Source organism: Phytophthora infestans, genomic scaffold, assembly GCF_000142945.1.
Source record: "Phytophthora infestans T30-4 supercont1.19 genomic scaffold, whole genome shotgun sequence".
Lineage (NCBI taxonomy): Eukaryota > Oomycota > Peronosporomycetes > Peronosporales > Peronosporaceae > Phytophthora > Phytophthora infestans.
The window spans coordinates 661,765-675,416 of NW_003303740.1; the positions used below are offsets into that span (position 1 = coordinate 661,765).

Below are 13,652 nucleotides of genomic sequence, written 5' to 3' on the forward strand. Positions count from 1 at the left end.
TCGTCGCTCCTCGTGGGCTTGTAGGTGGCCACACTTCTAAAGGCGTTTACGAATGTGCCCTGATCCAGAAGGAGCAGTTGTTTGCCGACAACTTGGAGACAGCCCGGTGTGTGCTTCTTGCCCCACACCGAATCCCTCTCAAGGACTTCACGACCTGTCGTAAGAATCCCGAGAACCGGACCCTCTTTAAGGCTACCCCCGGGTTCTTCACAATAACTGTCCCAGCTGGAGCTTGTGTGAGGACATGATCTGGGCGCGGGTCGAGTCTCTCAAGTACTCACCCTCAGAGTCACGGGAACTCTATGACAATCAGCAGATGTCCCGCATCCTGGACCAGCCTATTATTCGGGTCCGGTTTGCCCACTTGGTCAGCAAGCGCATGCTGCCGTGGAGGTTCACTAGACCCCACCAGGTAATAGAGGAGGCCCCTTCAACTCATTTCGGTGGAGCCTAGAGGGCTGTCGCGACGAAAGCCAGTCGAGCTTTGCGCTCGTTCCTGCTGCTAGAAACTTGACGATAGGCGCGACAGCCTCACCGTACCGATACGCCACTCATATCCGATCATATAGATCCGTTGTCACCCGTGTGGTGGCCAGCTCGTAGTCTGGACGCCGATAGAGGGCATCCGCAAGCACGTTGAGCTTGCTTGGCTTGTACTCGACGCGAAAGCTGTACACCGCAAAGAAGGACAGCCACCTCGCCTTCCGTTGGAAGAGGTGAGGCGAATTCGTCGCCGTCTTCAAGGATGCGTGGTCTGTATCGATCACAAAGGGTCTACAGCCGAGAAGATGTACCCGACACTTCACGAGGGCGTACTTCATTGCCAGGAGCTCCTAGTCGTGAACAGGGTAGTTCCGCTCGGCAGCATTGAGCTGCCTGGACTAAAACAAGATGACTCGCTCGTGTCCAGCTGCATCGGCCTTCAGCAATGCACAACCGATTGCATTGTCGGAGGCATCGCAGACGACGCTGAACGGCTTCGTACCGTCTGGCAGGGTCAAAACCGGAGCCTCTTGGAGACTGTCGTTGATGTTGTCAAAGGTGTCCTGGTGGCCTCGCTCCCAGCGCCAGTAGGTGTCCTTCTAAAGGAGACCCGACAAGGGTTTAGCGAGGCCCGCGTACCCTGCGCTGTACTTATGAAGGTAGTTGGCCAAGATCAAACCATTTCGAAGATCCCTCTGGGATCGGGGCGGCGCCAATGCTGCAATGTCCTTGAACTTGTCTGGGTCAGCTCGAACGCCGACGTTGCTGACGAAGCAACCGAGAGCCTTGATCTCCGGTGACGCGAAGACGCACTTGTCGATGTTGCCGTAGAGCTTGTTAGCTTTCATCACGTCCAACACTCGACGGAGCTGTACCTCCTTGGGCTTCTTGCCTCCCTCGGCACGACTATGGACGAAGATGTCGTCGAAGTACGTTTGTATGAAGGCACGCACTGGCCTGAACAGTTAAGTCACCCGGCGGTTGAATGTTGCCGGGGCGGTAGACGAGACCTCCAGCACGACGATTCAGTCCCAAAGCATACCGCTTGGAGTGCTCACCGCGATGAGCAGGATGCCGCTCTCGCGCATTAGGATGTGGTAATATCAGTCTACCAAATCCAGCGCACTGTACAGCACGCATCTGGTCATGTTGTTCGACAGCACATCCTTTCGAAAGATTGGTGTCTGGGCCGGCACCGTCGCGTTGTTCAGCTTGTTTTAAGCGTGCGCTAGACGCCACTTCCCGTTCGGCTTCCACACGCACGCTTCCTGTGTGGGTAACATAGTGCCACACGGTCGCCCAGACCTTTACTGAAGAGGAAGGCATCGATCAAACTTTCTGTGTGGGTAGCATCAAACTTTCTGTGTGGGTAGCACTGTGCCACACGAGGTCGCCTAGACCATAACTGAAGAGGAAGACGCGGGGTGCGCTTCCTATGTGGGTAACATAGCTCCCCACGAAGCCTCGAGTGCCTCGGACGTCGACATCACGTCATACCCAGACGTGGGTAACTAAGCTCCACGTTACGGTCGCCGTCGACGACGACGCTGCCGCCGCCGCAAGTCGGATCTGAACCTCGTTCAGATCGACGTCACTTCAAGCAACTCGGAGTCCAGGGCCAGGGCTCCTCCAACACGGCCGGTGGAAGAGTTTTATCACATCTTCGATGGCGAGACTGGTTTACCCATCAAGGCATCTGGTGTCCACTTGGAACCCTTACCAGAGGTTGCAGAGATACTGAACCTTGAGAAATGACGGTCGCTTCTTTCCTGGCCCACCTCAAGGCTAGGGAGGTTGCCGAGATGGTGCTCATAAGACCTGAGGCCACTCGGGAAGAATTGAACCTCTCCTCAGTCTTGGACGTGGACGCCCTCGAAAAGTTGAAGAAGTAGCGTCAAGCGCTTGGGTTCTGATATCCCCATAGAACCCCAAGGATCCCGTATATCCTTTGGTGACGGAGTATGCGGACGTGGTGAGCAAGCACCCACCGACTCAACCCTCACCAGATCAAGACGTACGGCATGACATCGATATCGATTTTGAGCCTGGAACAAAGTACTGCGTTACGAGACGATGGCCTCTTCCGCGCGAACAATGCGAGATCATCGATGCCTTCTTTGCTGCGAAAGCGAAGGCAGGCACCTTGAACACGCTATTATCAGCGATTGTGACAGCTGCAGCTGTCTGCGGAACTATGTTACCCGCTCGTGAACCTAAGTTACCTACATGGACAGCGCCTCCTAGCGCCACCACCATCGATGCGTCCACAGAGTCGTCTTATACGTCGACGACTCTCTGACATCTGCCGGATGCTTCGGTACCTTGTTAGCTCTTGCGGCCGCCCCGGGCTCTGACAGAAGTGGGAGCATGACTCACCAATGCTCTGTTGGACCTCGCAGGGTCGCTGGCACCGATTTGATTGCCTCGCCAGTCGATTCAGGGCTCGTGCTTCTCGAGACAGGGCATACCCAGCCGTAGGGATCCATGTCGAGACAATACATTCTTCTGGGCTGTCGAAGCCTTCGGACTTGACAGCGCGATCCATTTGGATGTTGGAGACAGTGACGACCTCCCCATCGGCCAGTCGTACTGACACCGTCCCTTTGCCTTTGCTTTCTCTCATAGCATCGAACAATTTGCTGCTATTACGAGCAACCGTCTGGCGGCGTGCAAAGTTCTTCAACGCCCCAGAATCGATCAAGATTCTAACGGGGTGATCGTAATCCCGTACACATCCGTGTACTACAAGCAGCCCGCCACTGCCCGTCGCCGATTTGAGAGTGCGAAGACGCTCAGGGGCTAAGTATAGTGGTATACACCACGCGCGTACCTCTCACGAAGACTTAGTTCTTTCCCAGTAGGGTGACCCGCCCCTACTAGTCTCCGGCGCTCCCCTGACCCCGGGATCCTGGCTTCTTCCAGTAACCCTGGAGGGCGGGCTTAGGGAAAGTCCGCCTGGGGTGTCTCTCCGCGATGCGCGCTTGAAGTGGCTCAGCTTCCCGCAGCCGAAGCAGCGAATGTCGCGCTACTCGGCGGACCCTTGTTCCACGGAAACCGGTCCGGTGGGGTTGGCCCGGCCCGGATTCGACACAGAATTCCCTGTCCACACTGTGTAGCGAGCTTACACGCAAGTGTCTACACAAAGCCACTTGGTTACGAAGGAGATTTTTCACGTTGGTGTGAGATATACCAGTGGTAACATTTGGCAGACTATTGGTCTGCATGCCATAGGGCATTCATTGGTTGAAAGTCAACATCTTCAACCAATTATAATTGAAGGATTCTGTCAGCCATTCGTTGGCAAATACCTTTCATTTAGAATATTAAATTAGGAGGAAACCCAAACAAAACAAAAATATAGTTCTCATTTTTACCGGAAATCGACTTTGTAAATGCTTCAGTAAATCTATCTTTCGGACGAAAGTAGAATTAATCTAAGTCATACGCGTCGTACGCTTTCTCAAACACGTGTGGTAGCGTGTACGCCGAAGTAGTGGGCACTGAATAGGCCCATTACACACTAATGTGGGCGTACGCGCCTGAAGATGGCTATATTCTTCTTAAAGAGCCACTTAAATTGCCTCTTCCAGGGTACTTGACTGCACCCAGAACAGCTGAGTGCGCGCCGGTCCGCCGTCTATGAGCACAGCACCTTAATGTGTTCGCTGAGTGGGGTTCCCACTAGGGTCGCCGTGAGCTCCCGCATCGCTTGGATGTACTCGTGCAGCTCGCGCCTTCTTCGCCGACGTGAGAGGAAGCGCAAAAACTGCCGATACTCGTAGCTCGCCGGGAGGAACGCGGCTCAAAGCTGCTCGCACAGTTGAACCCAGGATGTAAAACATCCAGGCGATGTCGCCTCCCGCGTGTACGCGGCATGACCGCTAAGGTTGAAGAGCGCAAAAGCAACGCAGAGTTGCTCGGTTGAGATCAGAGCCGCGTCTATTGCGAGCTCTACCTCTCGAACCCAGAAATGTAGGCTCTCACCTTTTCTCCCGTCATACGGTTTCACCTTCAGCCGCATTGGCTTCGGATTTGCTTCCGCCGCCGGAGCCTACAGGTATCCCCGCACATGTTCGACGAGCCCTCCCTCATAGGCGTCAAACGCATTGACGCGCTCGACCTGCTCGGCCATTGACACTACCAGGCTCTGCAGAACCTTCATCCCGAAAATGCCAGCCATTTTCCGAATCGACACGAGCTGTGGGTCGTTCAGATGGGTGAAGTCGCTCCTATCCATAGTGACGAGCTCCAAAAAGGTTAAGGTAGTCTACCCGCGTTGGCGTGGATTGACTACATGTGCTACTATGTGTGACGGGGCCATACAGCGCCTTGCGCTTGAGGAAGTCGGCTTTCAAGAGTATCCAATCTTTCAGTGAATAGTAGTTCACAGGTCCCTTTTGTCGAAGGGAGCGAAGTGACCAGTCTAGGGTAAGTTGCAAACTGAATGTATTTATAGGTAGACTTAGCTTGAGCTAAATAAACAAATATACGTCACCTGTGTCATTTAACCTCTGACGACCCTGGTACCATGTACCAGGTATCCCCATGTCAGACTTCATGTAACCAGAGGCACTTGGGGTTACGTACCCCGCTACATCGACGTCGGCGAAGCACTCGTCCAGGGGCAGGGGCCGAGCGGCCTCTTGGCGTAGCAAATGACTGAAATTTGTAAACTGTAATTTATACAGGAGGTGCGCGCAAGGGATAAACTAAACCGTGGTTTGTGTTTTAATCATCTTCCGCTAAAGTTAAATTGATATTAGTAGCCAAACATTTTCTTACGAGTGAACTGTAATCAGGTTTTCAGCCAGCCGAATGACCAGCTGAAGTCCGCTCCTATCCAGGCAACAAAGAAAAGATTAGCCCTTAGAGATATGTCTTATCAGCACACATTTACCGTTATGTTCAAGCGAGTTTTGAACAGTGTAAAAAATCCACAGGAAGAGATTCGCTTGGACCATTCTCCAACTCCGATCAAGCACAAACGATAGTAGCCGCAGCATTGAAACACCAATCTTGCGCTGGATAAGGAATCCAAATACAAGAAGGGACAGCAGCTCAATCGTGCCAAATTTAACGACAGTCCCAAGCTTTCTCCCTAGTCCTGCGTCGTCTAGTTCTGCAACTTGAGAGTAGAAGGCACGGTTAGGTAGTTGGTACATCGCGATAGTGTACATGCCTAAATCAGCACAATAAAGTCACTTTTTCGACATGTTACAGCATGATTAAAAGACCAACTTACAGAAGATGAACGGCACGATGACTTCCGTGTACTCGACGAGAATCACAAACTCCGTCGTAAAAAGAACTTGAGCAGTCCTTTGTACGAATAGCCGACGTTCTCTTGAGGAGAATATATCTTTTATGATTTGATGCTGTGGTGAGGTTTCAGCATGGTGAAGAGGTGTGAAGGATTCCGCTGCAGCAACCTGGAGCGGTTCGCCTACTGTTGCTACTAGTATCACCCGTCTGCTTTCCCTTGGAGCCACATCACTGAAAGCACCGACGGAGCTAGTACTTTCTACGCTTCGTTGATCTTGGAACTTTAAAATCGTAAGCGCAGAGCTGTAGTGATGCAGCGATAGGTGAGCTTTCGCTTGAGAATCGTCTTTTATAATCTGCTGTGCAATCTCAATAAAACTCGCAGATTTTAATGGATGATCAACAGGAATTTTACGTTGAACCCGACGAATATACTTCATGAGATTCCCAATGTCTGATATCGACACCCAAGCCTGGACAATATCTAGCCCAATCATCGAAAGCATCGTGCTTATAGAGCTGGAATTCTGCATCGAACTGGAGACGTATAGTGCGTTGAACACGTCCACATTGAAAATCATAATTTGCGGCATCAGATCGTATTTAGTTACTAAAAAGTGGCCGATCCAATTCTTCGCAATAATCTTGATGATAGGCAGCAACACGAGATAAAACTTCTGACTTGATGGCTTCACTTGGATGAAGCCATACAGATACGCTGGATACACGAATGTGAGCAATACTTGGCAGACGAGAACAATGATGCTGCTTTTCAGCTCCATAAAAACCGCCGGCTTTTGTCTCAAAACTCGTCCAAAGTAGCACATAAAGCAAACGAGAACAATCACGAACCACACTTGAGTTCCAACCACAAGAGCGAAGGGTAACGGGAACCCGATGATACTGGACATAGCGATCATGAATAATACAGCGCCGCTACCTGAGATGACTGGTATCGTAATGACTTGTATGGCATTAATGTGGAGGTCTGGAATACTGACTCGAAACTGTTGTAAGATAGCTGCAGTCATGAGAGCAATCGACAGACAATCTCGAGCCCAAAACATGTAATTAGCTCTCGAGCCATCTTCCGGTTGGGCCAACGGAGCATAGTCGATTGCAGCGACAACAAGGAGGCACGGAAATGGCGACACGACACAAATAAGGAAGGCCCAGAGAATAGAAGTCTTGCGGCAGTATGCATCAAAGTTGTCGATTTGATCAGCGGAGTAATGTCCACGTGACTCTACCTGAAGACTCTCGCAAGATTTGTACACTCGACACCAGAGACGGTGATACAGTGTTGGCAAAGTCCCTATGTTTCGGCCAACGATAAAAAGTCCAGGACGGCCGAAAAGGCGAAAGACTTGGCGGATGGCTTTTATTGCCAATAACAGCCAGAACTAAAACAATACGTTTTACTTAAAAAGCTGTTAATTGCCATGACATTTGCTAAATAGTAGACGCTTAAAGAAGAATGAACCCCCTGATCTTCTGAAGAAGGCCGCGACGTGTGCCGGTGCAGACATAAGCCGCATCTAGTGCCTACACGTACCAAGACAACGTGCAGTCGCTGCTATTGTCTAAGACCACATGCATAGTCGCCGCCATGATGAAGGCCAAGCTCGTGGCGAACATGACCGCCTCACAATGCTGCAGTTGTCCGAGAAGACGTGCGTAGTTGCCGTCATCGTTTTGCTGCTGCTTAAATATACGCGCGTATTCGCTGTCATGCTGCCGGTCAAGGTCGCGGCGAGTGTGGTTGCTGACCCAGTGCTGAAGCTGTCCAAGATGACGTGCGTGTTGCTGTCCGTATTGATACTGCTCCTGCCGTGCGTCTCCGCCAGCGCTGCTACTACTTAAACCGACCTTCGTATTTGCCGACGTACTGCAGACCAAGGTGACGTGCGTGTTGCTGTCCGTATTGATACTGCTCCTGCCGTGCGTCTCCGCCAGCGCTGCTACTACTCAAACCGGCCTTCGTATTTGCCGACGTACTGCAGATCAAGGTCGCGGTGACCGTGGTTGCTGTTTCAGCGGGTTGTCCAAGATGAAGTGCGTAGTCGCCGTCACAGTGCTGCTGTAGGCCAAGGTGACGCTCGATGACGTCGTAACGCTGCCGGTCAAGATCGTGGCGAGCGCGGTTGCCGTTCCAGTGCTGATGTTGGCCAAGACGAAGTTTGTAGCCTCCGTCACAGTGCTGCTGTTGGCCAAGCTGACGCTGTCACTCTGCTGTTCAAGCTGGTGGTGAGAGTGGCGCTGTCCCAGTGCTGATGGTGGCCAAAATAACGTTCAAACTACCCAGCCTAAAGACATGATGGAGGAGAACGACGGATATGTTGGAGGGCCTGAAGGTGAAGAGTGAGATTGATCAAGTGAGGAAATAACTGAAAACGCCAAGGGCTTAGATGATTAGGTGACATGCGTAGATGTCCCGATTGGCTTCACGAAGGACGAGAGAGGACGAGTTGAAACGTCAACACACGAGACAATGCTGGTGAGTTGCGTGGTCTGCATTGAAGCAAGATTCGCTGATGAAACTATTGTTTTCAGTTGAATGATCAAATAAACATTTTAATAGATGCAGTTAAGCTACCTGGTTGCTTCATCATCGTTTTATCCAAAAAACGCTGCTAGTTTCACTTTCTGTCCACGAAATCCTCGCAGTTTGACGGCTTCTTGAGGGAAGGATTGATCATTATGACTGGTGAATGGTTCCTCCACAGCTTTCGCAATTTCTTCAAACTCATCCGAATCGACCTCGTTTATTTCTCTCATGTCCCTTGCGTCCCTGACGCTTGTGTTTACGCTTGTACGATCTGCTTCCTCGTAACCGGCACCAATTTCTTCATCTTCAAAAACTTCATCGAGGAATTCGCCCCAACAGATTCAGAGTTGGATCGCCATCAACACCGTCCCCCGGGTCGTCGCTGTCGCTATCTTCAGCTGCATTTACCGCGCCATGCTGTTGCGGTGACGGGGTAAACAAGCTCGGGTAATTTGCTGCATCTAGGATTATTTGCCTCTCTTCTGGAGATATCAGTAGCTTCTTCTTGGGATTCTCAAATGCTGCAGCATCTTTTTGTGCGCGTTGACGGACATGTTTGGCTACTATATGAAAGTCAAGAGCCTTACTTGCCGCCATTCGATTGCGTTTTGCCGTGTGAATGAGCCCAAGTTCACTGAACAAGCGCTCGCATGTGGCAGTATTGACTGCGATTGAGAGCACTCGCATAGCGAGCTTCGGCAACAGGCTCTTTGGCTTTTCCAACGCAACGCCTTCCCAGTACTCCCAGGGTGAATCAAGAAACTCACTTGGCTTCATTCTTGTGAATCTTCTCTGCGTCCATGCGAGCATGTCACGTCGGAGTTAGCCAATTTTCTCGGTGCTAAAGAGCCGTCTGTAGTAATAAACAGCATTTTTTGCAAGAGTGCCGATTCCAGATACTGCAGTCTCCGGTAGCTCTCTCGAACACTCCACGTATACAGGATGCAAAGCAAACCCAAGCATAAATAAGGGTTGCTCGCACTGTTCCCAGCGATCTTCGACGCACTCGATCAGTTTTTCTTGATGAACAAGGTGCTGCTGAAATCCCTTGCAGATATCGCCAAATGAGCGAACTACGTCTCCGACGGTGCTTTCGTCTCTTTGAAGTCGATACGAAGCGAGAGATAGCGGTGCAATAACCGCCTCTGCCTCTCTGAGCTCATCCCAGAACGCCGGATCTCCAAGAACATGAAGCTTCGACGAAAAATCACTTGCTCTCTTGTACTGACGATGAAACATTTGAAGCGCCGACTGTACACGTAGTAGCGACGCGAAACACCCTTGCATTGAATTCCATCTTGTTTCACACAATGTTCTCAGCCCTAGAGGCTTTCCGTAAAATTTCTTCATCACCTTTCTCTTGCGTGGCAACCATTTTGACGAGGAGGCGTTCAAGGTATTGACAGCAGCTGCAGCTTTGGCAGCAACACCACGAAACGAAGATCGCAGAACCACTTTGAGGAGATTATTTACTGCTTGTGCGAAGCAGAAGAGAAAAACAATTTGAGGCCACCGTAACGACAATATACGACGTGCACGACCACACTGCCCCGCATTGTCGGTAATAATTGCTCCTACCTTCCACCTCTCTTGCTGCGCTTGAAGTAACACTTACTCCAATCGCTCAGCAATAGCAATCCCGTGATGTCTATCGCCAGCGGGCAAAAGAGCGTAAGTAAGAAGTACCCCAAATAGCGCGAGCTGGCAGCCTAACAAATGATCCTTTGAAATATTCTGCCAGACATCGGAGAGTAGATTAACCCAGCCTTGTGTCCTTTCCTCCATTGCCCTGAGCTCATCTGTGTTCATCAATTTGCAGCGCTTAGCGTGTTCTTTCAAAATGCGGTTACTTAAGGTTCGACGAGAAGGGAGATAGTCCGTTATTCCTGGACATAGCAGCTCCAAGAATCGCAGCGGTGACGATTGCTCGATGAAACGGTCGGGAAGATGATTATCAGCGTGTAGCTCAATGAGCGAACATTCAAGCTTCTTGACCTCTCCCTTTGTAAACTTTCGCCGCTGCTTCTTCAACTTCTTGGTCGATGTTGGCTTGCGTCGCTTGTGACTTGAATGTGGCCGGTTTGGGCTCAGCCGCAGGCGCTTTTCAAGAACCAGAGTGCGGCGCGCACGTGATTGGACTGCGATCCTTGAGCTGCTTCGTACAGGCGTTTGCAGTGTACCTGTTCCTGAGCATAATGGCTGTCTAATGGGCGCAGGTGTTGCTTCTAACGATGACGTGGGACTCCGGCTCTGTGCTCTCGGCGGCGTTTCCGGTGCTGGTGATGAGCTTGTAGATGCTGGTCCCAGCTGAGCGGCCTGAGAATACTCGCATTTGGCTAGGTGATTGACATAGTTGCGCGCTCTGCCAATGATCGCCTTCGGCGAGGTGGTGGTTACGTTGTTACTGAACGCAGCTCTGCAGAAGCTGCACTTTCGAAACGAGTAGCCCCCTCCTGCCTCACCGAGTTCTTTGAGGTGTGTGAAGTGTCTGGCCTCCCGACACGCTGGACGGCCTCCACCAGCCATGATAACGACGTAGTTATTGCTCTCGCTCTCTCTCTGATCAGAGTCTAAACTTTATGTGAGGCTGGGGACGATTTGGCCGAAACTCATTTGGCCTTTCCGTGGCCGAATGGCCGAAACTCCCTGGCGAAACCACGTTCCGGCCAGCGATTGGCCGAAATATAAAGGCCACGGTGCCAACACTAGGTGATAGTTCACCATCTTATAAAGTGACCAATTCGGTGATCAACAACTATATTTATTGCGCCATACATAGCATGGAATCTCAATCCTCAGCTTATAGTACTATAACGAATGTTTTAATATTCTAATCAACTCGTCTCATATCTCGATAAGAAAACTGCTGAACTGGTCCCGTTAAACTTTTGAATCCTTTGGTTGGCTTGCAACATGTCCACATAAGCTCGAATCACGGTCGGGGAGGTAGAATTGTTCCTCAAATCCAGTTTCTGCAATGTTTTATGGTTTTGTAAGGCATGTGCGAGTTTACACAGTCCTTTTTCCTGTAGTTTCGGCTTCAACTGGGACCCGTCGACCACCGAATGTAGCGAAAACGACAGCAACGTGGAATTTCCTACAAGTGCGTCGGCTAGCTCGAAGGCGCCTTCATTTCCAATATCGTTAAAGCTTAGATCGAGCTCCTCGAGACGCGGATACGTTCGCAATAGAATCGCAGCAGCGTGAGCTCCTTCGTCACCAAGACCGTTCTTCGAGAGATCGAGAGAGCGGCACTTAGAGCTCGTCGTTGCTGTGAGCTCCTCAACAACAGCAGAGGCGCCATACTGTCGCAACGCCCGTCCACTTAGATCGATCTTTTCTTGATCTGCAAACTCGTTAATGAAGCGCTTCCGAAGATCATATGCTTGTGAGATAGCAGCCAGCATGGTCCTACACTCGGGTGTAAGTGGATTCCCGACGCTAAGATTAATTCGACGCTGCTGGTTGGCTTTAAACGCCTTCAAGTACAGTTGTTTGGCTCCATTGCCAGTGATCTGGTTGTGGTCTAGTTGCAACTCCTGAAGCTTCGCATTCCACTCAAGACCTTCGGATAAACCAACAATTGCTTTGTCTGACCAATTCGCAGCACTCCGAGTTACAAATCTCCTCTTCACACTTCAAGTCATGAGTGTTTACTCGTACCTGTGATGACGTTGTTGGACAAATTAAGCGCTTTAAGTGGCGGCTGCAACGCTAGGAACAAACCAACGTCGTACGCGCCTCTTTCTCCAATCTCGTTCCCACTCAAATTGAGTTGTTCCAGATGCTGCCAGTTGGGTGACGTTCGGAGTGTTTGTGTCACGATATGGACATATCGATCAGTTAGACAGCACTTCAGCAGGACATCGCGCTTGACCTTTGCTCCATTAAAGTTGAGGATTGATGCATTCGACTCGCCAAATGTAAGCTGCGTTTCGATAATTTTCTCATGCAGCTTCGTGTGAAGATGCTCGAGTGCAGTATCATATTTACCTCCAAGATGGAGATAGCGTAGTGGAAAAGGAGCCGACAATCCGTTTATCGCGTGTAAGAATGAACTTATTCCAGCTTGTTCGATCTGTGGCAGTGCTTCGTAAGTCTATCGTTAAAAAACACCCAAGTTACTCGTATATTGCCATACCTGGTTTGTCTCAAGGTCAAGTGTATGCAGTGCTGGTGTCTGATCCAGTACGAAAGCTAAACTGGTGGCACCACAGTCTCCAATCGTATTTCCTGCTAATGAGAGAACCTCAAGCTTCATCCTCGGCAGCACATTTCCAAGTGTAATGGCTGCTTCGTCTGTCAAGGCGTTCGAGCGGAGATACAACTTGGTGATGTATTTGGCGAAATTGGCTTGAGCTAGCTGTGAGATAGCCGAGTCTGTGAAACCAGTGCAAGACATGTCAAGTACTTGCAAGCGTTCCCGGTCTTGATGATCAAGAACTTGTATGAGTGAATGAATGCAGTTGGAAGATGAAGTCTGGTCGCACAATGCATTGAGCGATAAATCGAGCTCTGTGAGGCTGGTGCATCGTTTAATAAAAGCTGCAATAGCTTCAAGCCCTCGCGCTGTGAATCTAAACAGAAAACGATACATAAAATCTCCCGCACGCAATTTAGTCCATGTTTTACACAAACGTACAGGTTGTTGGCCAGATTCAATTTTGTCAATGCAGGCCACGCTGTTTCTCGTATGTCAGTTGTCCAATGCTCCCAGAAATCGTCGTCTAGTTGGTTGAATGAGAGATCGAGTACAGTTAAAGACGCTGACACGACTGGAAGCGAGAGTGGTGGGAAGATCTCTCGTCCCAAACTACTGGTTAGTTGTTGCTCTGATAGTATTATCCTTTTCGGAGCTTGCACCTCAGATGCACGACGGGTGGTCCGAGGCTGCTCTAGCAATCTTGCAGTATCTTGAAGCTGGCTGACGCTTGAGAGTTGTGCTCCAGTGGCGGGCATGCCTTCTTCCTCCAAATGTTCAACTGATTCCATGATGGGAATGAAACGCCATTTAAATAAAAAAAAAACTACAAGAGACGCACATAGCAACCAAGACTGAAACCTCGTTCTGTTATAATACGGCGAACGATCAGTACCGCGCGGTTGAGTACGTATCATTGTACATAACGTTACTACTAGTGTAGTATGTGCTTCTGTTCATTGAGTACATCCGAGCTATTTTGATCAAAGTTGGGATCAGTCGGGACGACTATACCGACTCGGTGTTTAAGAATATCGGCGATGAAACGAGAGTACTAATGCTATCAGACAGTTTTCTACTGTCCCCTTTAAAATGATAGAAAAACGCGAGTTTCTCGTATCTTGCTCTCAAATATAGTGTTACATGGGGTGACGCACT

At 50.2% G+C, this 13,652-nt stretch overlaps 3 protein-coding genes across 3 annotated transcripts; all 3 read right to left on the reverse strand.

Annotated features, from left to right (window-relative positions):
- Positions 1-5,278: 5,278 nt before the first annotated feature.
- PITG_11001 (uncharacterized protein) lies at positions 5,279-6,665 on the reverse strand (the record flags this gene model as incomplete). Its single annotated transcript, XM_002901745.1, has 4 exons — positions 5,279-5,319; positions 5,381-5,662; positions 5,726-5,826; positions 6,028-6,665. The coding sequence occupies 4 exons, from the start codon at positions 6,663-6,665 to the stop codon at positions 5,279-5,281; spliced, it is 1,062 nt and encodes a 353-aa protein (XP_002901791.1).
- A 2,439-nt stretch (positions 6,666-9,104) lies between these two features.
- PITG_11002 (uncharacterized protein) lies at positions 9,105-9,580 on the reverse strand (the record flags this gene model as incomplete). The annotated part of the gene is made up of 2 exons (XM_002901746.1): positions 9,105-9,134; positions 9,194-9,580. 2 exons carry the CDS (start codon positions 9,578-9,580, stop codon positions 9,105-9,107), a joined length of 417 nt encoding a protein of 138 aa, XP_002901792.1.
- Positions 9,581-11,127: 1,547 nt separating this feature from the next.
- PITG_11003 (uncharacterized protein) lies at positions 11,128-13,252 on the reverse strand (the record flags this gene model as incomplete). Its single annotated transcript, XM_002901747.1, has 4 exons — positions 11,128-11,885; positions 11,957-12,371; positions 12,435-12,870; positions 12,936-13,252. The coding sequence occupies 4 exons, from the start codon at positions 13,250-13,252 to the stop codon at positions 11,128-11,130; spliced, it is 1,926 nt and encodes a 641-aa protein (XP_002901793.1).
- Between the last annotated feature and the right edge of the window lie 400 nt (positions 13,253-13,652).